At 37.8% G+C, this 25675-nt stretch overlaps 1 protein-coding gene across 4 annotated transcripts in view; it reads right to left on the bottom strand.

The window, feature by feature from the left end:
- Nucleotides 1-22633, bottom strand: part of SHPRH (SNF2 histone linker PHD RING helicase) — a 47627-nt gene extending 24994 nt beyond the window's left edge. Inside the window, exons 1-13 of one of the 4 annotated variants that reach the window (XM_060753510.2) lie at nucleotides 22218-22633; nucleotides 17274-17943; nucleotides 14782-14911; nucleotides 11110-11328; nucleotides 10208-10286; nucleotides 9546-9696; nucleotides 6708-6813; nucleotides 5795-6048; nucleotides 4377-5057; nucleotides 2770-3021; nucleotides 1607-1685; nucleotides 799-962; nucleotides 448-704 (exon numbers count right to left, since the gene is read on the bottom strand). In XM_060753510.2, the coding sequence (XP_060609493.2) occupies nucleotides 448-704; nucleotides 799-962; nucleotides 1607-1685; nucleotides 2770-3021; nucleotides 4377-5057; nucleotides 5795-6048; nucleotides 6708-6813; nucleotides 9546-9696; nucleotides 10208-10286; nucleotides 11110-11328; nucleotides 14782-14911; nucleotides 17274-17912 (3011 nt within the window). In that variant the 5' untranslated portion in view covers nucleotides 17913-17943; nucleotides 22218-22633. The remainder of the gene's footprint in view (nucleotides 1-447; nucleotides 705-798; nucleotides 963-1606; nucleotides 1686-2769; nucleotides 3022-4376; nucleotides 5058-5794; nucleotides 6049-6707; nucleotides 6814-9545; nucleotides 9697-10207; nucleotides 10287-11109; nucleotides 11329-14781; nucleotides 14912-17273; nucleotides 17944-22217) is intronic. The other 3 variants (XM_060753509.2, XM_060753511.2, XM_060753512.2) reach the window with 3 other exon arrangements.
- Between the last annotated feature and the right edge of the window lie 3042 nt (nucleotides 22634-25675).

Genomic DNA, 25675 nt, shown 5'->3' with positions numbered 1-25675 from the left:
ACGTATCTCAAGAGCACAAATTTGAGGAAGTTGAAGTTATGCTCTTTATATATTTTTTTTATTTCTCAAACAGATATGTCTAATATTATTTTTTTAAATTACCTATTAGAATAAAGATTTAACATTTCCTCAGAGAACTTTTCTACAGGGAGCTGAAATAAGAAACCGTGAACAAAAGTCCTATTGCCTTGAACAATGTTCCCCATCTTTGGATGCAAATCCAACTGGCTAAAAAACAGGATCGGAAATATGAACAATGACAGTTCTCTTAACATCTACCCAGATGTGATACCAAAAGTACTGCAAACCTGTGTATGGAAGGTAACTGTGTTATGTATTGCTATCAAATTGCAGTTTTACTCACCAATAGATTGTAGATAAGATACATAAAATCAACATTTAGATATGTATTATTAATCAAGATATTTATCAAGAAACTAAAATAACCTTTTCTGTAAAGGTAGGAACTCCCCTCGAACAGCTTGTGGGTGACAGCAGGCCTGTCTCAGTCGTAACAAAGGGTACAGAATGGAAGTAACTGTCCTCCTATCCAAGCTGCTAAGCTTGAGGGACCAATCGGAAATCTTCCTGAGTTTTGCCAGAGCATCCTGGCAGCACACCTCATGCTGACGGTGATAAAAGTGTCTTTCCACTGGAGAAAAATGAAGCCAATGAATATCTTCTGTCTGAGCAGGGATTTGAATCTAACAACAATGACAACAAAGAAAACAATAAATAAAGGATGTTTTGCATTAAAAATGTTGCCTGTATACACATTGTTAGAAGTGAAGTGTTTACTTGGTCTATCACGTCCTTCTTTGCTGACCTCCACATTATCTTGGCTATGAAGCTGTAGAGAGGCTGTGTGTTCTTCCTGCAGTATGGTCGGTAAAGAAGCTGATCCCACCAATACTTGACCCAGTAAGGATCAGCTCCAAGGAAAAGTACTAGTCCATACAAATCTGTGGTGGAGAAAGGGCACATTTCACCACTTACAGGCCTTAACATTATATAAGAAATACTTTAAATACGTAAAGAACACTTATATTTCAAAATACAATCCATCTTAGATCATCATCCCCACAAAGTTTAATTGCTGCAAGCTTTCTTTCTTGCAAGGATAAGGTTAGAAGAGAACTGGAGGGTACATATGAGCCAGTTCCATTTGAAAGTTTAAAACCAGCAGCACATCCTGGTCTAAATATTACACATGGCTTATCAGTAATTAATCAAGCAATACCGTTTTTCAAAATCTGAGTTTGCAACCAGATTGAATTATCTTCTTTGGTAGTTTTGTCTCGTCTCCTCTTTTGACAGTGTTTCTGATTTTATGGATAAAGGAAGAAAAATTACCCTTTCCAGTTTATTTTAACTTTGCAAGATTGGTGGTTTTAAATACTGCGTATACTATTGAATGAATATAGAAGTAGTATGTAATTTCTATGTAGTATTTTCAATATCTTTTAGTTTATTGTGATAATTTTTCTTTTTCTTTTTAGCTGTGTTGAATAATATTTGATGGATAAGGAGAACATAAATATTCACAACAAGCATATTGCTTAGGTATGTTGTGTAGAAGTACACTTCGATGCTCTGTATCCTTTACCTTCTAGTCCTCGCTGAACTGGTGTTCCACTTACACACCAACGATTAATTCCACTCAAACGGAGAGCCATTTCTGCAGCCTAATGTCAGAAGAAGTAACAAAAAATCACGGCAACTAGAATCACATGCTAAGTTCAAGAACATAGAATAAGACAGTATGCTAATATTAATATGTGACCCACTGAATTGCTGAAACACTATTCATTTTCAAAGCAAAGCTTTTGCTCAACTCAGCTTCCTTGTCTTCATTTTGCCTGCATCTTCCCACATTATTTTCAACTGTACAAAGCTCATTAAATCTATAGATACAGCATATGAAAGGTTCCCAACAGCTTTCATTTTATCTTCTTTAAAAGCCTAACAAACCCCCAATGTGTTCGTTCAACATCCTACAGAGCACTGCAGAACAACCTTACTCTTTTTTAAAACCAACCTGCCTGTTTCTGAGTCATCCTGTTATTTTTCCTTTAATTCCAGTATTTCTTGGGCTCTTTTCTTGCTCTGCTTTCCACATGGTATATACAGCTCCTCAATTTTTGTAACATTTGTCAAACAGACCTTTTAAACCATTTGTATTATACCAGGATCTCTGCATACACCTGAGATGGGTGTCTTACATAAAGATGTAGAGTGACACACAGAATATCTCCCTTCAATAACTAAATGATTAAAATAGGTAATCTTTTGCTGAAAGGTTTTCTTCTGGATTTCAAATATTTGGCAGCTAATATTAATAATTCTTTCGTCTGCAAGCCACTGAAATGGTGTTAACGGCTTTAAAAATATCAATGCAAACAGTTTTACCATTTTTAAATCGAAAGGCTGACACTGTGCCTTTTTAGACAGACATTAAAATTGACTAACATCTTGCTTAAAACCATGAAGTAGTGTAAAAGACATGATGACCTAGTTCTTTAAACTGTCAGAATACATTATGTTAAGTGATAATTTTTTAAAAAGGACTGTGTTTCATAGCCAATCAAGGTTCCAACAGGGAAAACATTTAGCAGCAAATACCTCCCAGGGAAAACAGATCACTAATACTTCTGAAGGAAGAACTACAAGGGCAGATTTGCAACTCTATGTGTTAAAGGCTATACATATAGCTTTCCTTCATTTGTTTTAATGTATGACATCTTTCATACCCAAGAGAGCTTTCCTCACCTTTGCAGTGGTGCATTCTACCATTTGTGCTTCATCCAGGCAGATTCTCCACCACTCCACAGCTACCAAAGGGCTTGGGATGGCCATGTAACGCTTCTGGTTTCTGAAACGACGTCCATCTTCACTATTGCTGTGAGGAATGTCCACATAGTTCAACTCATTACGAAGGACATCGTATGTGGTTATTACTACATCCTGCTCTGCTAAGATATGAGGCTGCAAGAAACCATGTTTCTTCACTCCTTGATAAACCTGTGTGGATTTGTACACAAAGTGTACAAAGACAAACATTGAAAATTAGAGACTTCTTAGGCACAAAATAAAATTTTCTCATTGAGATGCTGAGCATTTCCTACCCCAAAAGTGGATCTTAAAAGTGGCAATTCCACATAGTTTAAAATAAGGGCTAAAATATAAATGGACAAATGTGCAGGGGGTGGGGCCCAATTTTCTTCACATGCACTCACATTAATTTACACCAGGATGTTACTTGTGAACTAGCAGCAATCGCGCCTTATGACCAGTTCATGTTAGGGAATGTATTAGGTTGCTTTATAACCAGATCAAATAATTGCAAAAGATAAATGTTTATACTTGCCTGTGTTGTAATGTGCTTTGGGTGTTTACAGGGATAAAAATCTGCCTGGGAAAAATGTGGGGCATAAAAAAGGAGGGATGCACTCCATCAGGTGTATTTTCTCCACTCCTGACCGAAATGCACTGATGGATATGCTTCTGGATTGTGATGGTAGATCCCTTTGCCAACTATAGTGCCCTAAAAGCCTGTTCTAGATGGCCAAGAAAGCCTCCAGATATTATTTCTGGATGGTATTTAGGTCTGTAGGTCTGCACATTGGCTCTGGAACACATGATGTTGAATTTCAGCCATTATGACTTTTCTGCCCCTGAAGTGTTTTATTTTGTTCTAGAGCAGGCATGGGGAACCTTCGGCCCTCCAGGTGTGGTGGACTTCAACTCCCACAATTCCTTGAGGCCAAGGTAAGCCTTTGGGGCGAATGCCGAGCCTCAAGGAATTGTGGGAGTTGAAGTCCACCACACCTGGAGGGCCGAAGGTTCCTGACCCCTGTTCTAGAGTGTCATTACCAAAATGATAAAAAATGTCATCAACTAGTAATCTGGGAGGGCAAACAATTTACAAGCAATGATTAAGTAACAAACAATTAACCTGGATAGATTGCTATACATTTAACCCACGATTTAAAACTTCCAAAAGACACAAACAACTGAATTGACTTGCATAAGAAAAGAAAAGCAATCCAGAAATAAAATTATATTTCATATTCCACTTAAATGATATGTATTAAGATAAACTCCCGAGTAAACCTAAAACATCTGTACTGGCCTAGTATGATTGTTGCATTAACAGTGAGAAAATCAGACTGTTTAAATAATTAATTTGTAAAGAAAGGACAGTTTGAGGGACTGTGACCTGGCCCTCTGTTTAAAAAGTTTGTGGACCCCTGTTCTAAGGCCACTCAAATAATAATGGCAATTACTGTTCTACAGAGTCCCACTATACTACCTGAACAACAATTCATAATGAGTAACATTTATGCTGTTTTCTGTGAAGCAGCTTGTTTTCTTACCAACACTCGGAGGGAAGATGATCTCACGTGCCTGTTAATCTCATCAACCCACTGGTGGCAGATAGAACTTGGTGAGATGATCAGAGTTGCTCCTGTGGGAACTGGTTTCATTGCTACAAGACAATGTGGACAGTAAAAGGGCTTGATCTTAAGGTTTTCTTCTTTGTAATTCACACATTCAGCATGCTGCCACAGATTGCAGTTCAGGCACTGCACACGTGCTTTGTAGTCAACCAAGCCAAGTTCACCACAAATGCATTCAAAGCGATAATCGGAGGTGTTGAATGGAAAAATGGAACCTGGATGTTGTACAAAAATGCTCCCATGTTCTTGTAAGGCTGGGGATTGGGTTTCTAAGATATCCTCTTGCTCTTCTGTATCATCTGTATTTTTACGAATGTCAATACTGTGTGTTTCATCTTTGGAAACATGTTCTTTGCCATTCGAATCACCAGATATATGCTGAGCATCTCCTTCGATCTTCCAGCACTTTGGATCCAATTTTGATTTTCTACTATCCTTGTTTGTTGCACTGTAATCATGCTCATTTGCTGGGATATCCATTGTCACAGGTGATTTAGGAATATTGACAGAACATGTATCCTTATCCTCCAGTTCTTTGGTTTCATTCTTATGATCTGACAAAGTTTTCTTCTGAGCCCTATCTGAGGTTATAATTTTCTAGAAAAATAAAAGAAATTAAATGCAGTTTTGGTTTTTTCTATATCAACAAATGCCTCAAATTAAATAATTAACCCTGGCCTCTTAGCACTTACAAGGCATGAGAGAAAGGAAACTGGCCAAGTTCCTCATGCGTATTATATGTTGTGAATGAATACCACAACAGAATCATTATGAATCAGACCAAAGGCCTATCCAATCTAACATCTTGCTAAACCTTTCTAATATTCGAGTGGGAGATGAATATGGTATTGGATTGGAATACACAGCTTTAATGTACTAAACACATCCTGCAACTCCTTATTTTAAGAGTTGCAGAACTAAAATGCAGAAACACAATTTTAAAAGTAAGTACACGTTATTGCTATTGCTACTATTTAAATATACATCCCTATATAATACATATCCTGTCTTACAATTTATTAGAAATAGATTTAAAACTATACAAAGACATTTAAACAGTATAAATACAAAAGTAATATGCAACTATTTCAGTCAATTAAAAAGTCTAGAAGTGACATATTATTGCAATGTTGAGTCTTTGGTGATTAAAGACTATGGTGGAAAGCATCTTATACCAGATAAGATTACTGCCTTTCTTTTACTGATCTTAGTTTAATTAAAGTAACTGGTACTATTATTCTCTCTTTCCCCAAATAGGACCCTATTTAGTGGAGAGCATATATTCAAACAGCAAAATTTAAATTACTCTGTTAAAAAATGTATTTCCAGCTTACTCGTTTTTTGGACTTGTCACATTTCTGATCCTTGTAGTTTTTACCCAGCTTGAAGGAGCCAGCAAGGCCATGCCCTCTGACCTGCTCCACAACCTTCTCTGCAATTAATTTTTCCAGTGTTCTTTTAAGAATTTGACGGTGTCTCTGTATGTCATACTTGTATATGGTATGAACATACTTAAAAATTGCTACAATTGATGATCCCTTCTTTACATTCATTTCTTTTATAGCTGTTAAAAGCATCACTCGCAAACCTATAAGAATAAATTAATATCATTAAAAAAAAAGTGTAAAAAGAGGAAGCAAAATAAAAGTTGACTACAACTATTGAGCCTCACAAATTTGTTTTTCCCTATCTTGAATGATTCTAAAAACATTAAAAATACTGTAGTACAAAAGCAAAACTTTCATTTTCTATAAGGCATTCCATTTTACTATACATATAATAGGACTTCAGCACCCAGGATTTTGGCATCCATGGTGGGTTCCAGAACTAAAATCCAGCAGATAACAAGGGTCCATTTATTCTTAAATAATAATCATAACGTTTAATTATATACATCTTAATTATATAAAATATATATATTTGTATTTAACCAATTTAAGATGAACCCTAATGTGAAAAATCATCAGCATTATATATTCAAACCAGATCCAATAGTAAAATTTTGCTAGGGCATTTCTGAATTCACCCCACAAAATCACAACATCTTAACCCACCCTTAATGGGACAGCCCATATAGTTAGCAGAAATCTAGCAATGCATACTGGAATATAAGTCAAAGACGTCACATGTTTATTTATTTATTTACAAGGAAAAGCCTTCAAAAATTCATTATTTTCTTTCATTCAACTGAAAAAGTTATAATCATTGTTGCTTCTGGCAATTTATAACTGAATAAAGATTACTTACTAGGATAGTGCACTTTTTCCTTTAATTTAAGTTCAATTTTCTTTATGCTTTTCTTTTTACTTCCTTCAGTGGGTTGTGGAGGAACAAAGAAGTTTACTAAAAATCCCTGAAATACAATTTTAATAATATCAGTTGTAATTTTAGCATCAATGTTCACTTGCTCTAGATGAACTGGGATCTGACATGGGGAAGACTGATAGAAAGGAAAATTAAAATATAAAGAACTGAACCATACTCTTTCTACAATTGATCCACTAAAATAATATTTGAATGAAGGAGAGTACTGGGTGGGCGGAGAGGGTGAGGGAAGAAATATCGATAGAAATAAATGTGGAATCAGCAATGTTAAGAAAATTAAGACAATAACATTCTGTTTATATTATGAAGTAGTTATTCTACATGTGTATACATTTTTTTAAAAAAAGGAAACTGGCCTTTTCAGCTAATAGTTTCACTGGCTCCTTTACCCCTAATCACCTCAGACTTTACAACAATTTTATCCATTAAATGTATTTACTAAAGTGCTTGTTCATTGTCTCTTGGCCTGCTAGGATGCCTGAGGTGATACAGAACAGATAACACATTGTTTAAATAGAAACCAAAGCAATTTTATAATCAGTTTTTTAAAAACCGCAATTAAGATGTTGGTCACTGTGGCCAATAGGAAGGAGCACAGCTGGCGCACCAATGGGAGCTCAGCAATCACATGGCCTCCCAGGAGCAATGCTGGTTCAAAAGCAAACATACATTGCAAACCTGATTTTCCATAGGGGACGTAATCCAATTCAACACAGACTGCCACTCAATCCATAGCTGAACCAAAATTTATTCACCTATGTACAATTCTTCATAATCTGCAGATAACAATGGAAGACTTCTGCAAACTATAGACATCCACTGTGAAAGAAACTGAGCTGATTATAAGGGACCTTCTTTTGTCTTTAACTGGGAGAAATTAGAAGACCATACTAGTGAATCAGGCTCCAACTTCATTTAAGGAAAGATAAAAGATATACATTCAGAATTCATTAAACAATTTTTGAACCTATGACTACATGTACCAAGGCAACTAATCTACATGCTCTCTAGTCCTCTCAACTAAAAAAACCAATGAACCCTAATGAGCTAGTATTTCCGTTTTCAGAGGCCAAGCTTCCATTTTGTCTGCAAAGCTTGCTCTTATGAAGCCTATAGAACAGTACCAGGAATTCTTTCTACTGTCAACCTAGCCTAGTATTTTCTATTTAATTTTAAAGTAAGATGACATTTATAACTAGGTCTTCCATGACCTTCTGGCAAATAAACTAGTCAAATGTGGGCTAGGCAAAACTACGGTTAGGTGGATCTATAATTGGTTAAGTTGTTGAGCCCCCTTTGTAATTGCAATGGGTGCTCAACAATGCTTCATCTTTATCCTGGAAAAAAGTGACAAGTGGAGTGCCACAGGGTTCCATCCTGGGCCCAGTTATGTTCAACATCTTTATTAATGACTTAGATCAGTGGTTCTCAACCTCTGGGGCCCGAGGTGTTTTGGCCTACAACTCCCAGAAATCCCAGCCAGTTTACCAGCTGTTAGGCTTTCTGGGAGGTGAAGGCCAAAACATCTGGGGACCCACAGGTTGAAAACCACTGACTTAGATGATGGGTTAGAAGGCATGTTCATCCAGTTTGTAGATGACACCAAATCAGGAGACATTGCTAATACTCCGTAAGACGGGAGCAGAATTCAAAAAGATCTTAACAGGTTAAAGAGATGGGCCAAAACTAACAAAATAAAGTTCAACAGGGAGAAATGCAAAATACTCCACTTAGGCAGAAACAATGAAATGCAAAGATACAGAACGGGGGATGCCTGGCTCGATAGCAGTATGTGTGAAAAAGATCTTGGAAGTCATTGTGAACAAGAAGTTAAACATGAGCCAACAGTGTCATGCAGTGGCAAAAAAAAGCCAATGGGATTTTGGCCTGCATCAATAGGAGTATAGTGTGCAGATCCAGGGAAGTCATGCTACCCCTCTATGCATTGGTCAGACCACACCTGGAATACTTTGTCTAATTCTGAGCACCACAATTTAAGGGAGATATTGACTACTAGATACATCCTTTGTTCATGTCCAGCATTTACTTTAAGTTTTAACTATTACATCTGGCCCAGCCATAGGTTTTTAAATTCTTCTGAGTTATACTAATTGTATTGTTTATTTTGTTTATTGCTTGTTGTTTTTACTATTGTTTGTTGTTTTATCATGTGTTGTTGAGCTTCTCCTCATGTAAGCTGCTCTGAGTTCCTTGGGGAGATGGTGGCGGGGTATAAATAAAGTTATTATTATTATTATTATTATTATTATTATTATTATTATTTGTCCAGAGGAGGGTGACTAAAATGATCAAAGGTCTGGAGAACAAGCCCTATGAGAAGCGGCTTAAAGAGCTGAGCATGTTTAGCATGCAGAAGAGAAGGCTGAGAGGAGACATGATAGCCATGTATAAATCTGTGAGGAGAAGTCATAGGGAGGAGGGAGAAGGGTTGGTTTCTGCTTCCCTGGAGACTAGGATGTGGAACAATGGCTTCAAATTACAGGAAAGGAGATTCCACCTGAACATTAGGAAGAACTTCCTAACTATGAAAGGTGTTCAACAGTGGAACTCTCTGCCCCGGAGTGTAGTGGAGGCTCCTTTCATGGAGGCTTTTAAACAGGCTGGATGGCAATCTGTCTGGGGTGCTTTAAATGAGATTTTCCTGCTTCTTGGCAGGGGGTTGGATAGGATGGCCCATAAGGTCTCTTCCAATACTATGGTTCTATGATTCCATCCACACTCCTACTACAGGTTTCTCACCTCAGGTAACATCAGAGCATCCTGTTTGACATCTTTTCGAGTGTGTGTCAGAATAAGAGCCAAGACTTCTACTGTTTTTCCAAGGCCCATCTCATCTGCTAATATTCCTCCAGGCCATCGAGGCCCAGCAACAGGACACTCACGGATAATGCTGAAGACCAAAGAGTCATCCTAGTTAAGGACATATCATACTTGTGTATAATTTATAATCATAAATAAACTGAAATAAATTATTTCTTTGGTTTTGCCAAAGGTGGCACAATATTCTAAATGGATATGCCAAAAAATAAGCACAGATTATGTGGTCTATTAAGATTTGGCTTTCTACAGAATAAGATCAACTTGGAAGTTGCTTTAGTCATAGTACATAGATATTTTTGGAACAGAGGAAGCCAATAATCTAAATAACCCATTATCAATTAAGTATGAATAAACATTAGCACTATTAATTTACCAGAGCTACAACACTGTTTTACCATATTTTTATGTCATCAGAAATGTCTAAAAAGCAGCTGTGCCATACATCTTATTGCTTGTATTTAAGAAGATATTCAAAATGAGTCTAAGGCATTTTCAGAAAAAGTTAAAACATTATTTATAGCTTTATTTGTAATGATTCTATTGTGTTCTTTGGATGAAATACTAAAAATAGCAATCCTTACCAGCCAGTAAAAGGATTATAATAGAGCTTTAGTCCATCTAAAGTTATAAACTCTCTCCATAAGTAGTGGAGGGCATTTTCTATGGAGGAAAAAAAATGAGTATCATGCATATCCTGTTCATGTTATTTTTATTCCTTTTGATCCCTTTCCTCCATCTCTTCAAATCTGAAAGTGCAGAATCAAAAGTTTTGAGGAATCATCTTTCCCCATTTCATAATTCCTTCCGCCCTATACTCTGTTACAGGCTAATGTCCCACCAAGTGTCCATAACATGAAATGTACACATTAAAAGAGTTGTAAGAATCTTACAGAATAAAAAAGATAACACTTGGTCAGACTTTGTACTCGGGAGTTTTTGCTGACCAATAAAGATATTACAATGTTGGGTGTGTGGTATTTTGCTTTACTTTGGTCTATCTGTTTTACAGCTACTTAGTAATATAAGCCATATAGTAATAACCAATATAAGATGCATACATCTCAGTAAAGTTGCAATAGAAAATGTACATAAATTTGCCAACCCAGAGTAACCAAGAAGAGAAAACAGGGAGTTTTATGTGAGTAAAGTACAAGAAAGACATGAAGCAGTGACCAAGGCTGTTTAATATTTTCTACATTGTTCTGCATGGCTGCTTATTTCCTGGGTGCCACCTTGCACTGGTATACTATCAGAGTAAATGGGGTCACTGAAAAAAACAAGACACTAGGCTAAACTGATCTCTTCATGTTCACTATTGCTCAGCTTTGTGTATATTAACAAAGAAACAGAGATTATTTTTGAAGTTTCTGAAGTCTACTTATAAATCTGAGCTGGAAAAAGTTACTTGCAACTTTTTATACGAAATGCATCATCATGCATATCTATCAATAGCACATTTATGTTATCATTTCCATTTACTTGCCATTGGTAGCTACGTTCCTAAAGTTCTCACGCTGAAGCATCCAATTTACAGCCTCACTTTGATATGGCCTTAGCACAGGAATCAATGCAGAATGCTGTACATTTTCCTTCAAAAACTGTATTTCTTTCTGATGCATAAGCCTCACATAGTCATAGAGCTCTTCAATATTCTGACGTTCAATATCCCTGTCAGATTCCTCTTCATCTTCTTCCAGAATATCTAAAATACATATAGATGGCATTAATCTACTGTCAGTAGTATCTGTAATACATTTAATCTATTTCAACAAAGATAACAAAATAAATGGACAAAAGATGTATTTTGTTTAATGTGTGATATAATAGGTTGTGTTTTTCATTTAATTTTAGTTAAGTTATAATTTGCTTTTATAATATTCTTTGATATATTTGGTTGTCATTTTTTGTTATTATGGATGTATTGTTATTATTGGGTTGCTGTGAGTTTTCCAGGCTGTATGGCCATGTTCCAGAAGCATTCTCTCCTGATATTTTGCCCACATCTATGGCAGGCATCCTCAGAGGTTGTGAGGTCTGTTGGAAACAAGGCAAGTGAGGTTTATATATCTGTGTAATGTCCAGGAGGGAGAAAGAACTCTTGTTTGTTTGAGGCAGGTGTGAATGTTGCAACACTGTTGTTATGTTCAGGCATTGAAGGTTTGCCTTTTATGCTTGGAATTTGCCCCGAGTCCCATCAGAGAGATAGGGCAAGATATAAATGAAAGTTCTATTATTATTTCTTATTATTATGGTACAGCTGAAAAACAATGGCCTTTCAGGTTATTTGGTCTCTAATTACAATCAGCCCATTACCACAACAAATGGTTAGGAATGGTGGAAGAGGTAGTTGGTTGATATCCGGATGCCGTATGTCCTTTACCCATATATTAGGGAGTAACAATGCAGTGCAACATTGCTTCCAAGTGTTGATAGAGGAAATTGAGATCATAGCACTCAAAGTTAATTCTGGTAATTGGCTACATTTGATCAAAAGTGAAAAAAAATAGAGTTGGGACTAGCTATGTCAGCTATAACTTTTAAAATGTCATATATGAGTTGTTTAATGAAATCACTTCAAAAATAGCCATATTACACTATGCAACACAATTTTTGTTCCTGGATTATAAATATCATTTCCTAATTGCTTCTATCATAAAAGCATGGAAAAAGCTTATTAAAATGCAAAAACTTTGTTTTTGTGGGACATATTGCAGCACATTTTGCTATAGTTTTTCAATGAATATCTCATAGAGTCTTAACCAATTCAACAGTTTCCTGCAACCACAAAAATGAAGTTTCCGGCATATAACAACTACTTTTAAAGTAGGTATCGCACAATTAAAGCAGGAGTAACACTTTCAAACCTGGAATAGTTTTTTTTTTTCAAAATCTGTTACATAGTTTTATTTAATATCCTTGTGTACAAGTAGAGGGCTGGTTTTGGGGCCAAAATTATGGATTTTGATGTAACTCATTGAGTGAAGAATCATTCCGTGAAGAGGGGAAAGTCCCCTCAAGGGCACCACCACCATTTTCCCACAAACATTCAAATATGAATGTTATTGTACTAAATATTATGTTTGTTTTATTATAAACATTTATACACACACACACACACACACACACACACACAAACATTATTTATATCCCGTCCTATTTCCCCATAAGGAGATCTTTCTCTCCCCAAAATGCTTTCTGACATATTCTTTTGCCAAACAATTTTGAGTTAAAATGCAAAGGGGTCTTGCATCACCTCTGAGTATGAGAGCAAGATGTTGCTAACACAACCTTTTGTAGATTTAAATCTACTTCAGACACACAGAGTGAAGTAACTAGGAATAAAGCTTGATGAGAAATCTGTGTGTGTGAATGCAAAGCTTGTGAGCATGGTGATAAAATGGTAAATTTTAACAATGGTCACGGGGAGACAAGGTTTGGCTCCAAACTGTAGAATCAATGCATTTTGACATTGATTTAACTGCCATGGCTCAATGCTATGGGATCCAGGGAGCTGCAATATGGAAAGGCAACAGTACTATGGTCAAGAAGGCTAAGAAGTTGTAAAACAACTCCATGATTATATAGGACTGAACCTTGGCTGATAAAGTGGTCTCAAGCTGCATTAAATCTAGTATAAATGCTTTCTGAGGCAGGAGAAAAAAAATATCAGTTGTCCTTGAGATTATTTTTAAAAACCTGTACAAATGAAGATTGGAAAGAAAACATTAGAACTGAAATACATCCACAAACTCCAATCAATCAACAGGAGAAGGAGTGGATCTTTTGGCATCTTGTTACTTGAGTATTTCTGGATCAGCATGTACAGGGTGATTTAAGACAATGTATCTCTTTTTTTTACACTGAATGAAATAATGACCTTTTGTATGTAGCCAATCACATAGTTTATATGTCAATAAAGATAAATTGAACACTATACATTACTGTTCAAATTTACATGCTTGGGCAAACTGGACTCCAGAAGCTGACCTCCTACTTCTGCAAGTGCATAATAAAAGCTGGTGAGTGACTTTCTACCTCGTGGTGTCAACTTTCTGAACACCAGATTAATGACAATAAGTGGGCTAAACAAAAACAATGGTTTCCTGGCACACTATACATATTATAATACAATCCAGCCCTTTAAGGACTTTCTTGGACAGTTTCCCTTCTGGTTCTTAGACAGTATCACAATACATTCCAGTAATTCCACCCACCATTCATATGCTTATCTGCTCATTTTGGCTTTAGGAAACATCATTCCTCGTGACTTTGTCCCCTAACAATTATTGCTAAAACTGAACTTGCCGCTGTATAACCCATGTGCTATTCACACACTGAGCTATGCTTGTAAAGGTCACAGTTTATTATTATAAATAATAATAATTTTTTCTTTACAGATTTTATTATTATTTTATTTACTGTATACAGCATTGAATGTTTGCCACTTTTGTTTTTGGAAGCCACCTTGAGTCCCTCCGGGGAGAGAGGGCAGGTTAAAAATATTTATTATTGTTATTAATATTATTTTCCAAACTATTATATTCAGCAACAGATGGGATCCTGCTGGTGTCTTCCATATGCTCCAGTTCCTCTAAAGCAGTGACTCCCAACCTTTGGTCCTCCAGGTGTTTTGGACTTCAACTCCAAGAAATCCCAGCTTGTGAGGAATGTTGGGAGCTGGTGTTCAAAACACCCAGAGGACCAAAAGTTGGGAACCACTGCTTTAAAGAAGCAGTGGGGCATACATGTATGTATGAATATTCCCATTTATTCATTTGAATTACTTGAATTTTTAATTTTTATATCGGAAATGTATTTTACATTATGACAAAGTATAATATGACAAAGTATAATATGAAACGGAACATGGGTCACAGCAAGATTTAGGTTGTGCAAGTTTCAAAGAACTAAAACCTGACACTGAATAACAACTCTCCACATCTTCAAGAAAATAGATCTGCAGATTTGGTGATTCCTTGAGAACTTGTTAGCAGATATGGATGGGAGAGGTGGCATTGAAATTCTGAAAAATGACAACCAGTAGTTTGAGGGGGTTTTCCTTTCTATAATTCAAGTAATGTTAGAGTCAAAGCCAAGTGAAAGTGCAGGCGATAGAGACACACAACTTTAGGATTTTGGACAAACAATAAACTACCTGGAATTATGAAGTGATAGAATTTTTCCATCAATTTCTGAAGGAGCTGATTGGCTTTTTTTATTCGACCACCGCCATCACTAAGAAACTCAAGTTTGCTTAAGCCAGTTTCAAGGAGATATATTCCAACCTGTTTTTCATTTTTAAAAAGTTCAAATAAAATTTAGAATCACTAGCAAAAAGAGGGGGAAAGTAAGAACAAGAACATAAAGGTAACACTGAAAAGATAAATACATCAGGAAATGCTGAGCAGTGGGTGATGAAAGGCCAACGTATAAGCAATACAAGAAATTCATAGTAGGGTCATCCAAGATTTTTGTTTTACATAAATGCAGTTATGGATCAGATAGATATATTGGAAGAATATATTTGCTCCTACACTATCAATTTTACTCAATATAAATTCCTTTGGCACAGCTACTGCTGTGCTACAATTGTGAATGAAAGACTCAAGTACCTGCATTGTTTCTTTAGCAAGCTGAAAAGCTACATCTGTATGATTCAAATAATGACAACAAAGTAGAATGGGGAATTTTAAATGTATCTTCTCTACAGCTGCCAACGTGGTAACCAAAATCAACAGTGCCATCAAAGAACTGAACAAAATATTTCCAAGCAGTGGGAGATGTAAGCAAGAATCTTCCACATCTTCCAAAAAGTACATACTCAGTTGGATGTTGCTTGGTGTTTAGTCTTTTTGAAAATGATATCAGAGATACTCCATATGCTTTTTTATATGTTGGCAAATTCATAAATTAAAGGTTATAATGAGGAAACAGCACAAAACTAAGCCTCTAACACAAACTGTACTTATTAGCTATGCTCAGTTTTACTGTTGGACACAACATTTCCAGTTCAGATTTAAGATGACTGAATTTCAACTTAAGGCAAATTAAGTCACAATGAAATGCTATAGGTATAAGGGTGCTAAACTGAAATTCATTTGGCAATATGGGAAAACACTTAAAGAAGTATTAGCACCACAAAGTTATGAAATAATCAGTTCAGAAAGATATTATTTGGAAGAATGTTCAGCCTTAGGCAGCAAAAACTTCTTAAGAAGGTGAGACCCACACAAGAGGCCCATCTACACCGCAAAAAACTAAAACAAACAAAAAACAGGGCTGGTCTAAAGTGCAGTACCTCAGACCAGGCCTGAGGGGATGGCTACACTGCCTCTGTGCTGCTGTGGCAGAGGGATGAAGTTCAGTGGGGCCTAGTGAAGCTGAACTCAGTTTGGCCTCGCTGGACAGCCGTCCTTACTTTTGTCATCCAATTGCTGTTGTAGTTTTGGACGTAGAACACCAAAGAGCTCTTGGTCAATGTAGATATGTTGATATGATGTTCTGTACAACTTAATCATTATCAGAAGTTTAAATTGTTCCCAGAAAGCAAACTAAACCTAGAGTAACTGAGTGAGTAGATGCCACCTGAAATACAGGGTATTTCAAAATGATGGACCCAATTTCAAAGCAGTATATTCACAATGGCAACATGTTACAATTACACAAAAAGTTACAAACAGTTGATGAGTTTTTAAGTTTTACTAACCATTTTGACCCAATAACAAATCTAAAAAAGAATGTCACAAATGGAGAATATCTCATTAAGCCTTATATTGTGGGATTGTCATCTTGCAAATGACTGAGACTAGGAGCTTTTCTGCATAGGGAAAAGCATCTAGCAGTAATCATTTGACATTTTATACTCCACCCGTTCAAGTGGTAAGAGTTTAATTCATGGGTGGTTCATAATTGCAGGAATATAGTGATTTCAAATCAGGTTCGTCTTTTTGAAATGTCCTATATAATGTTTAATGCCCTATCCATATAAATCTTCAGGTGCACAATGTCCAGGATCAGTAAGAAAGTGCAGAACTCCTTAGAAAAGTAAATTACTATGACTACATTACAGCTTTTTGTATCTAAGACCATGTTAAATTTAAATAATAAGTGCCTGGAAACAGCACTTAAGGTTTAAATACTAAGTAAAGCCATTGTAGATTGAAAATCCTATACCTCCTTTCTGGAGAGTATGCTCCTATCCAAATAACGATATTTGCAGTATACTTCAATACTGTACCCCTTTTAGCAGGAGGAGGAATGTAATGAGAAAATTTACAGCAATGCAAGCAAATGTTATGGGCCCCAGGCAAGACTATTTAATCTGCTTCCTTAGGCATCCTTTCCAGATCAACCCATGAACTTATTTCCACAGAGAAGTCTCACAACACATTGACTTGAATTCACACAGATTTCACTTCTTAAATGTTCAAATATCAAAATATATATTGCAAATGAATTACGACCCACATGACAACACTGATTCCCCTCTTTTTCTTCAGACATTCTAATAAACAGGATTAAGTACTACACAATAATAGGGGCAAAATGCAAGATTTTGTTACGCAACTGCACTTGGACCAAAATCAAGACCAAAAGGAAAAGTCTATCCTTAACATTTATATTCTATGAAATACATAATCCAAATACCTTTAAACAATTAGTAACTCCAGGTCTTTGATATAGCACAATTATTCTCTTCTTTTGTAGCCACATTAAGTGCTCTAAAATTTCACTACTTAGAGATGATTCAACCATGATTTCCTCTTCATAATTGCACAGAACTGATTCTTCCTTTTCATCAACCTTTTCAGTGTTTTTTGCATGAAAACATATATGCAGTTTATCATTAGATTCTGTTTTCATCAATGTAAAACCTCTTTTATGAATATTCTCAATTAGAAAATGATAAGGAAGAAGTTGAAGACTGAACTCTCCAAACAATATTTTCCAGGAAGGATCATGACAATATGGAAGTATTACAATATTCAACTGTATAGATACAGGAGCCAAGATATTGCAAGAATCTTCTGCATCATCTGTTACTGGTGAAAAGATGAGGGATCTCTGTACGTGTTCTTTGTGAATCAATTCTTCATCGGCACTATCATCACTTATAACTATAAGTGCTGCAGAAGAAGAACTTGTGCCTGCAACAGGTTGGTCTTCATCCACTGCATCTAAATCTATCACCTCATGTTTCCTGTCATCATGCATATTCCAGCAGAGCTGCTTCTTCTTCTCATCATTCACCCTCGAAGGAGGCGCACGCTTTCGCCGACTACTCATTTCGATTCTTCACTAGTGGTGTCTTAACTCTCTGCAACACAGATCAATACCAATCTATTTATTTCATAATTAGGGGTTGGATAATTATATTTTGATTACAAAAATAATACTGAGAGTCCTGGTTCCTATGTAACTGTCTAAGAAACAATGAAAATTACAGTAAATCAGCAGTCCCTTCTTTTTTGTCTCATATGCCAGAACTCTTCCTACATTGGTTACATTGTAACTGTAAATCGATGACTTGACCTCCAACTACAAATGGTTTCAAAATTCTGGTTTGTATTCAGAGTCTTAACCATGATTCACCAATTAGGCTGCAATAATTTAATTACAATGCAAGAAAGTGAAGGTTCATGTTCATTCTCAAAGTGTAACTAAACTTGACATAAAACAAGGTATTATTTGAAAAAGATGCTTCATGGTGCTACTTTATTTGAAAGGTAAAGAAGTATTCCATGAGAATATCTCAGGTTCATGTATTCCTCCTTCCCTTTTCATCCTCTACTGAAGCAGCAAGAAAACAAATATTTGCTCAAACTTTTAATAATGGTCCATTATTAATCACAATTAACACAAATTATGGCTTTTCCAGCAAAGTTAATTTGTAAGAATTATAGTCAAGACAAACTTCTATTTTCGGTTTGCGCATAAGGACAAACCAGTATTGGTTGAAAATGAAAATGGATGCTTTCATTCTCCTCCTTGCTAAATAAACCTTGCTCTGGTCACCTCCAGTCGTAGCTATAGCCACCGCTGTGGCTGCTGCCCTCTCCTTCTTCTACAGCTGCTGGGCAGCAGAATGACCAGTGTGGGCCAAAGGTCCAATGACGTCAGCTATGTCTTATAGAGGTGACAGTTCCAGAGAGGCCCTACAGTGTCTCTATGAACCAGGAGCCAGAGGAGAGAAGTGCATTTTTACTGCCAAAGATGGAGAAGGAGCTGGAACAAGAACATGACTGTGAGGTCTTGCCAGCCAAGAAGGAATTGGCAAAGGAGCAAGCCGCAGCAGTAATAGGTGAGGCAAGAGGCAGCTTGGTCAAAAGGATGGAAGGGATGCACTTGGTGATTCATGTACTAAGTAGCCCAGAAAAGAAGGAGCTTAATTCATCTCAGGAGAAAAACAGCAGCAAACACATATGTAAAGCAAAGAAAGTAATAAAAAACCTAGCATTTTACTAGGGCTTCATGAAGTCCTTGTACAGTGCTCTGGGTGGGAAAAGTGGCAGTCATGAACAGTTGGCTCCAAGGCAGTGCTGGTGCTTTCCCCTTCTGCAGAATGACCCTTTTCTTATCCACAGATCATATCATAATGCATAATTTCAGCTTCCAAACCTGTCTTTTACTTGTACATGAGGTCAACCTATACATAATTATATATGGTAACTATTGCATTTCTCAATAAAAAGTAACTTAATTTAAAAATTAATTGCACAAATGAAACAATAATTCCTACAAATTAGTTCCACTTTCAAAATTATCCCAAATATCACTACTGCTTAAAAGGAAGAGTTGTTTCATGTCTTGTGGATCTCTAACATTATTATTATTATTATTATTATTATTATTATTATTACTTTATTTGTACCCCGCTAGCATCTCCCGCAGGATTCGATGCGGCTCACAATAGGCCGAAGCCCAACACAATACAACAATACAATATCTAGCAAATAAAAACAGTTAAGCAAAAAAACAATAACAATAGCAATACGACAAGACATTATTAAAAACTGAGTCGGCCGGAGTAGGGGTACAAGGTTAAAAGTGCTGATGTATCGGAGGGGTGTGGGATTATGATATAAGTGCGGTGTGCAGTGTGCGGTGATTTGGTACTAAAGTGCTTCTGGGATTTGGTAGTGGGAGATTCCTAATCTGAAAAGGCACATTGGAACAACCAGGTTTTCAAATTCTTTCTGAAGACTGCCAGTGTAACTTCTGTTTTAACATATGCTTATCTTGTTTGAATGACTAAATGATATATAAAATGTGACTAGATTGGAGAACTTAGATGTAATATATATTAGAAATTCAAGTCTAAAGTGAAAGATTTTCCATAATCATGATGTTATGGTCAAGGCCACAATAAAACTAAGCTATCTGCATATGATTAATTGCTGACTAAAGGGAGCCATGGTGGCACAATGGGTTAAACCCTTGTGCCAGCTGAACTTCTGACCTGAAGATCGGTGGTTCGAATCCATGAGATGGGGAGGGTTCCCTTCTGTAAGCCGCAGCTTCCCACGTGGGGACATGAGATGGTAATACATCCAGGCATCCCTTGGGCAATGTCCTTGCAGACAGCAAGTGGTGGAAATAACAGGAAAACAGGGGGAAATGGTTTGACACCTTCAACCCCTTCCCTATATTAAAATGGGACTATCTGCCACCTTTAGGCCTCTGTCCAGATAATGGAGTTGTACCCCCCCCCCCCCCAAAAAAACACCCCTGTTTACTTAAACCTACCTGGAAAATTAAAACATCATTCACCACCTTATACTGGAAAATACTCTCAACAGATAGGGGACAGAATCTTTCAATCTTTACAAAGGGACTATTTTTTGGATTGTAGCCACATGAGATTTTTTTACTCTTAATTGCATATTTATATTTTTATTCTGATATTTGGCTTGTATTGTTTTCAATATGTCAGCAGCATTGAGTCCTATTGTGAAAGGAAGAATATAATAATAATAATAATAATAATAATAATAATAATAATAATTTGAGCATCCCTTATTCAAAATTCAAAAAATGCAAAATACAATCCAAAATTGTCTACATGGGTGGCTGAGGTAGTGACACCTTTGCTTTCTAATAGTTCAGTAGACATTGACTTTGTTTACACAGGAAGGTATTACAAATGTTGTGTCAAAAAGTACTCTCAGGGATGTATAAGGTGTCTATGAAATAAATGAATGTTGTGTTTAGACTTGGGTCCTATTTCTAAGAGATTTCAGAAGATATGTACAGTAGACTCTCAGGCCCCTCCTCACAGCTGTATAAAATCCACATTGAACTAGATTATATGGCAGTGTGGACTCAGGCCCCATCCACACAACTGAATAAAATCCCACATTATCTGCTTTGTACTGGAATATTTAGCAGCGTGGACTCAGATAACCCAGGGCTATTCCAGATAGACCTATATCCCAGGATCTGATCCCATGTTTTCTGCTTTACCTGTTTTATATGAGTCCCCACTGCCAGATAATTTGGGATAAAAACAAAATCTGGAATCAGATCATGGGATATAGGGCCTGTATGGAATGGCCCCCAGTTCAAAGCAGGTATTGTGGATTATTTGCCTTGATATTCTGGGCTATACAACTGTGTGGAAGGGCCCTTAGATAATCCAATTCAAAGCAGATATTGTGAATTATTTGCTTTGATAGTCTGGGTCATATGACTGTGTGGAAGAGCCCTTAGATAATCCAATTCAAAGCAGATACAGTGGATTATTTGCCTAGATATTCTGGGTTATATGACTGTGCAGACGGGCCCTTAGGGCCCTTCCACACAGCCATATAACTCAGACTACCAAGGCAGAAAATCCCACACTATCTGCTTTGAATTGGATTATCTGAGTCCACACTGCCATATAGTCTAGTTCAAAGCAGAAAATGTGGGATTTTATTCATCTGTGTGGAAGGGGCCTGAGTTACCTGGAACTCAAGCAACTGGAACTCTCAAGCAACCAGTATAATTTTTAGAGAAAATACACTTTAAATAAAAAATAATATGAAATAAAGTTTTCGCAGGCATGTAACTTTGAGTTGTACTAATTTGCTTTTAACTACTGTATATTATCAAGTCAATACAGAGTTTATGGTATAGCAATCTACAAACTAGGCCTATTTAGTAGCAACTCCCAAGCAACCAGAAACTACATTTAGTGAGCATCTACCAACCCTCAGAGGTGCCAGTTAACTGAAATGAAAATGATGGGACTTAAGTTAAAAAATAAAATGAACACATTTTATTTAAGTTAAAAATAAAATGAACACATTGCAGAAGACTTGCGGTCCCAAGCACTTTGGATAAGGGCTATTCAACCCGTCAAAATTATAAGTTTTAGAGTTTGATCCAGCCTTGGGCAAACTTCGTCTCTCCAGGTGTTTTGAACTTCAACTCCCACAATTCCTAACAGCCTGCCGGCTGTTAGGAATTGTGGGAGTTGAAGTCCAAAAAACCTGGAGAGACGAAGTTTGCCCAAGCCTGTTTTAGGCCCTCGATAGTGTTTTCGATTATTTTACTGCCCTATATACACGTGATAGCAATATGTAAATAAATAGAAATAATAATAACTACAATAACAATACGAACCCCTGAGGCCTTGGCTTAAACTCTCGTGTAGGCCTGCCGGCTTCCTTCCTTCCACACCGAGGACCCAGTGGAGGAGGAAGGCCTTCTCCCGAGGGAAGGCAAGAACTGTCACTCCGGCCTCCCTCTCGCTCTCTCTCCCCAGGAGGCGGCCCACCTCGGCCCACTAATCCGCTCCTCGCCTGCCTTTCTCGACGAGCCGGGGCCCTGGCGTGAGAGGAGGAGGGAGAACCCCCTGAGCGGCCATCCTGGAGCCGAGGAGGAGCGAGGCAGAGCGGCCGCGACCAAGAACAAGGCTCAACGTCGCGAAAAGCCAACAAGGGCCCGGGGAGAAGCCCCGAAACACAACACAAGGGAGCGCGACCAAGCATTGGCCACGCCCCTGACGCAAACACGCGCGCGTACGTACGTGCGCGCCCGGGCAACCCAGCAGCCAGGAAGTGACAGCCAGCGTGCGCGCACACGAGAGCGGCTTCGGGAGTCTGAAAGCGACAAGGGCTTTTTTTTGTTTTTTTTTGCTGCGCATGCGCGAAGTTCAAGGAAAGTTTTGCCTCAGCAGTTGTAGCTCAGGCACGGGCAAACTTCGGCCCTCCGGGTGTTTTGGGAAACACTGAGCTAGCTTTTTTTTTTTTGAGTCGTAAAACTGAACCACTCTGTCTTAAACCGGATTGGTGTCCTCGCTTGCTCAGTTTTTTTTAAAGGTTTTGCTTTCCCTCTTAACTGGCCATTAGTGTTGTGGTTCAACAACAACAGCATGATGGGGATGAGAGTGAGAGTGCAGCTGATGCTGGCTTTCAGTTTTCTCAGTCACAGCCTGTATCTGTAGAGAGGCCGGAGTTCTCACAGGAAAGGAATGCAGATGATAAGACAGACGCTGAGAACCAGGGTCGAGGTGCCCAGGTGTTGAGACGGAGCCCACGGATTGCGGCCAAGTGTTGAGATCATCAGTTGGGTGGGAAAGCTGCTTGTTTTGATGTTTAATAAATATATGCTCTGCTCTGGAGATTTCTAGTTGTCAGTTCCAATGTTGCTTTATGGCTAGCTCCGGCTCCGGGCCTTGGGGAAGGCTGCTTCATGCTATTTCATGGACTTTATACTGAACCTGTGCTTCAAGTCTCCTGCTTTAGCAATATGGATTATATTGGATTATAACCTGTACTATTGATCTTTTCACTGCTTATGAACTGCCTTTTGTTTGGAAACCTCACAATAAACTATATACCTCACAACTGTGGCTGGTTTGTTGTAGAGAGCAAGGTGAATCTTATTCTGAGACACAATTGCAGAATGTCTTTAAAGTTAGGATATTTTGCTTTTTTTTAAAAAAAAACATTCTTGTTAAGTTGTTGTTGTTGTTCATTCGTTCAGTCGTCTCCTACTCATCGTGACCTCATGGACCAGCCCACGCCGGAGCTCCCTGTCGGCCATCACCACCCCCAGCTCCTTCAAGGTCAGTCCAGTCACTTCAAGCATGCCATCCATCCATCTTGCCCTAGGTCGGCCCCTCTTCCTTTTACCTTCCATTTTCCCCAGCATAATTGTCTTCTCTAGGCTGTGCTGTCTCTTTCCTTGCACTCGAATTGAGATCATTCTGTCATTTTTTGGGTTGTATCCAAACACTGCTTTAGCGAATTTCTTATTAATTATGAAGGCTACTCCATTTCTTCGATGTTCCTCTTGTCCGGAGTAGTAGATCTGGTGGTCATCTGATGTGAAGTGGCCCATTCCAGTCCATTTCAGTTCGCTGACCCCCTGAATGTCTATCTTTAGTCTTGACATCTCACCAATAACAACATCCAATTTGCACTGGCTCATAGATCTTACATTCCAGGTTCCTATGGTGTGTTGATCTTTCGAGCATTGGATTCGTTGTTCACCTCCAGTACCGTCGGCCGCTAGCCTTCCTTTCAGCTTTGAGCTAACTGCATCATCACATCTGGGGCTAGTTGAACTTAAGTTGTAGCGCCTTTTAAATCGTTTTACATTAATGGTTCTATTTTTTTTTTAAAAAAAAACCAAACCTTTACACGTTACTTGAACTTGTATTGTCAGCTTCTTTAGATTAAATATTGGGAGAAAGGTGGGAGAGAAATTAATACGAGGCTTGAATGAAAAGTAATGCCACCACCTTCGTTTTGGATAGGAATATTTTAATAAATCAAACGCAGAAATAATCCTTAGAATGTGCTCTTTAACTACCACTATTCACTTTTCCACACGATCACCAGACAATTGGATACATTTCTGCCAACAATGAACAAGTTTTATGAAGCTGTCATGGAAGAAGTCGACACTCTGTTTCTGCAACCAGCATCTCACAGTTCTCTCAAAGTCTTCAACAGAAGCATAATGATGTCCCCGCAGATCTTTCATTATCGGGAACAGATGGAAGTCAGATAGTGCTAAATCTGGACTGTATGGAGGATGTCATACTGTAATGAGATCCAGTCTCTGAAGTTTCAAGTCTGTGCACTTTCAGGCATCAGCATCCTGGGTACTCATCGTGCACAGATCTTCCGATAGCCAAGCAAAGCAAATGTTTCACGTTCTTGTGAAATGCCGATTATGCTTGAAATTTCTCTCTGAGTGATACGATGATATTCCTGAATAAATTTGTCAACCTTTTGCTTATGAAACTCGGTGGTTGCAGTCACAGGACGTCCAACTCTTTGTTTGTCACACAAGTCAGATTTCCCACCTCAACATCTTTAAACTTACTCGCCCAACGACGCACAGTACTCACATCAACACAATCACCATAAACAGCTTGCATTCTCTGATGAAACCCTTTGGGGTGACACCTTCTGCTGTCAAGAATTCAATGACTGCACGTTGCTTCAGTCGCATTGACTTACCGTCTGTGCAGGGTTCCATACTTCGCACTTTAACAACACAACCGTTCAATGCTAAGGCTTCTGGCAAAAATGAAACTGTAGAAGAGAGTCTACTGAACAAGCCAGTACCTGCCACATACCAGTACTGACATCTGTTGTGGAGTTACGAAGGTGGAGGCATTACTTTTCATTCAACCCTCGTACAGCTTTAAAAACACACAAATAAGCCCTCTTTCAACAAAGTCAACATCTTTTGAAAGGCTCAATTAGTCCACTGGCAAATACTTTTACCTAAAGCTCAGGCACAGTCATGATGCCAGAAGTGTGGTGGTTCTCTAAGTGTTAGACTGCAAATCCCATCCAGTTTCACCATAATAGGCGGTGCTGGCGAGGACTGATGGGAACCACTGTTCTACAGTATCCACAAGATAATGTGATTCCTACCCAGCTGCATATGATCATGTCGTACAGCAAGGATAGTCTATCTTTTTGATCCTATGGGCAGATTTTGCAAGAAGATGTTGTTTATTCGTTCATATCCAACACTTCATGACCTCATGGACCAGTCCATGACAGAGCTCCCTGTGAGCTGTAGCCACCCCAGTTCCTTCA

This window comes from Anolis sagrei, chromosome 1, assembly GCF_037176765.1.
Source record: "Anolis sagrei isolate rAnoSag1 chromosome 1, rAnoSag1.mat, whole genome shotgun sequence".
NCBI lineage: Eukaryota > Metazoa > Chordata > Lepidosauria > Squamata > Dactyloidae > Anolis > Anolis sagrei.
Note: the sequence above shows the minus strand (reverse complement) of the source record. Positions and strands in the feature narration are given on the sequence as shown.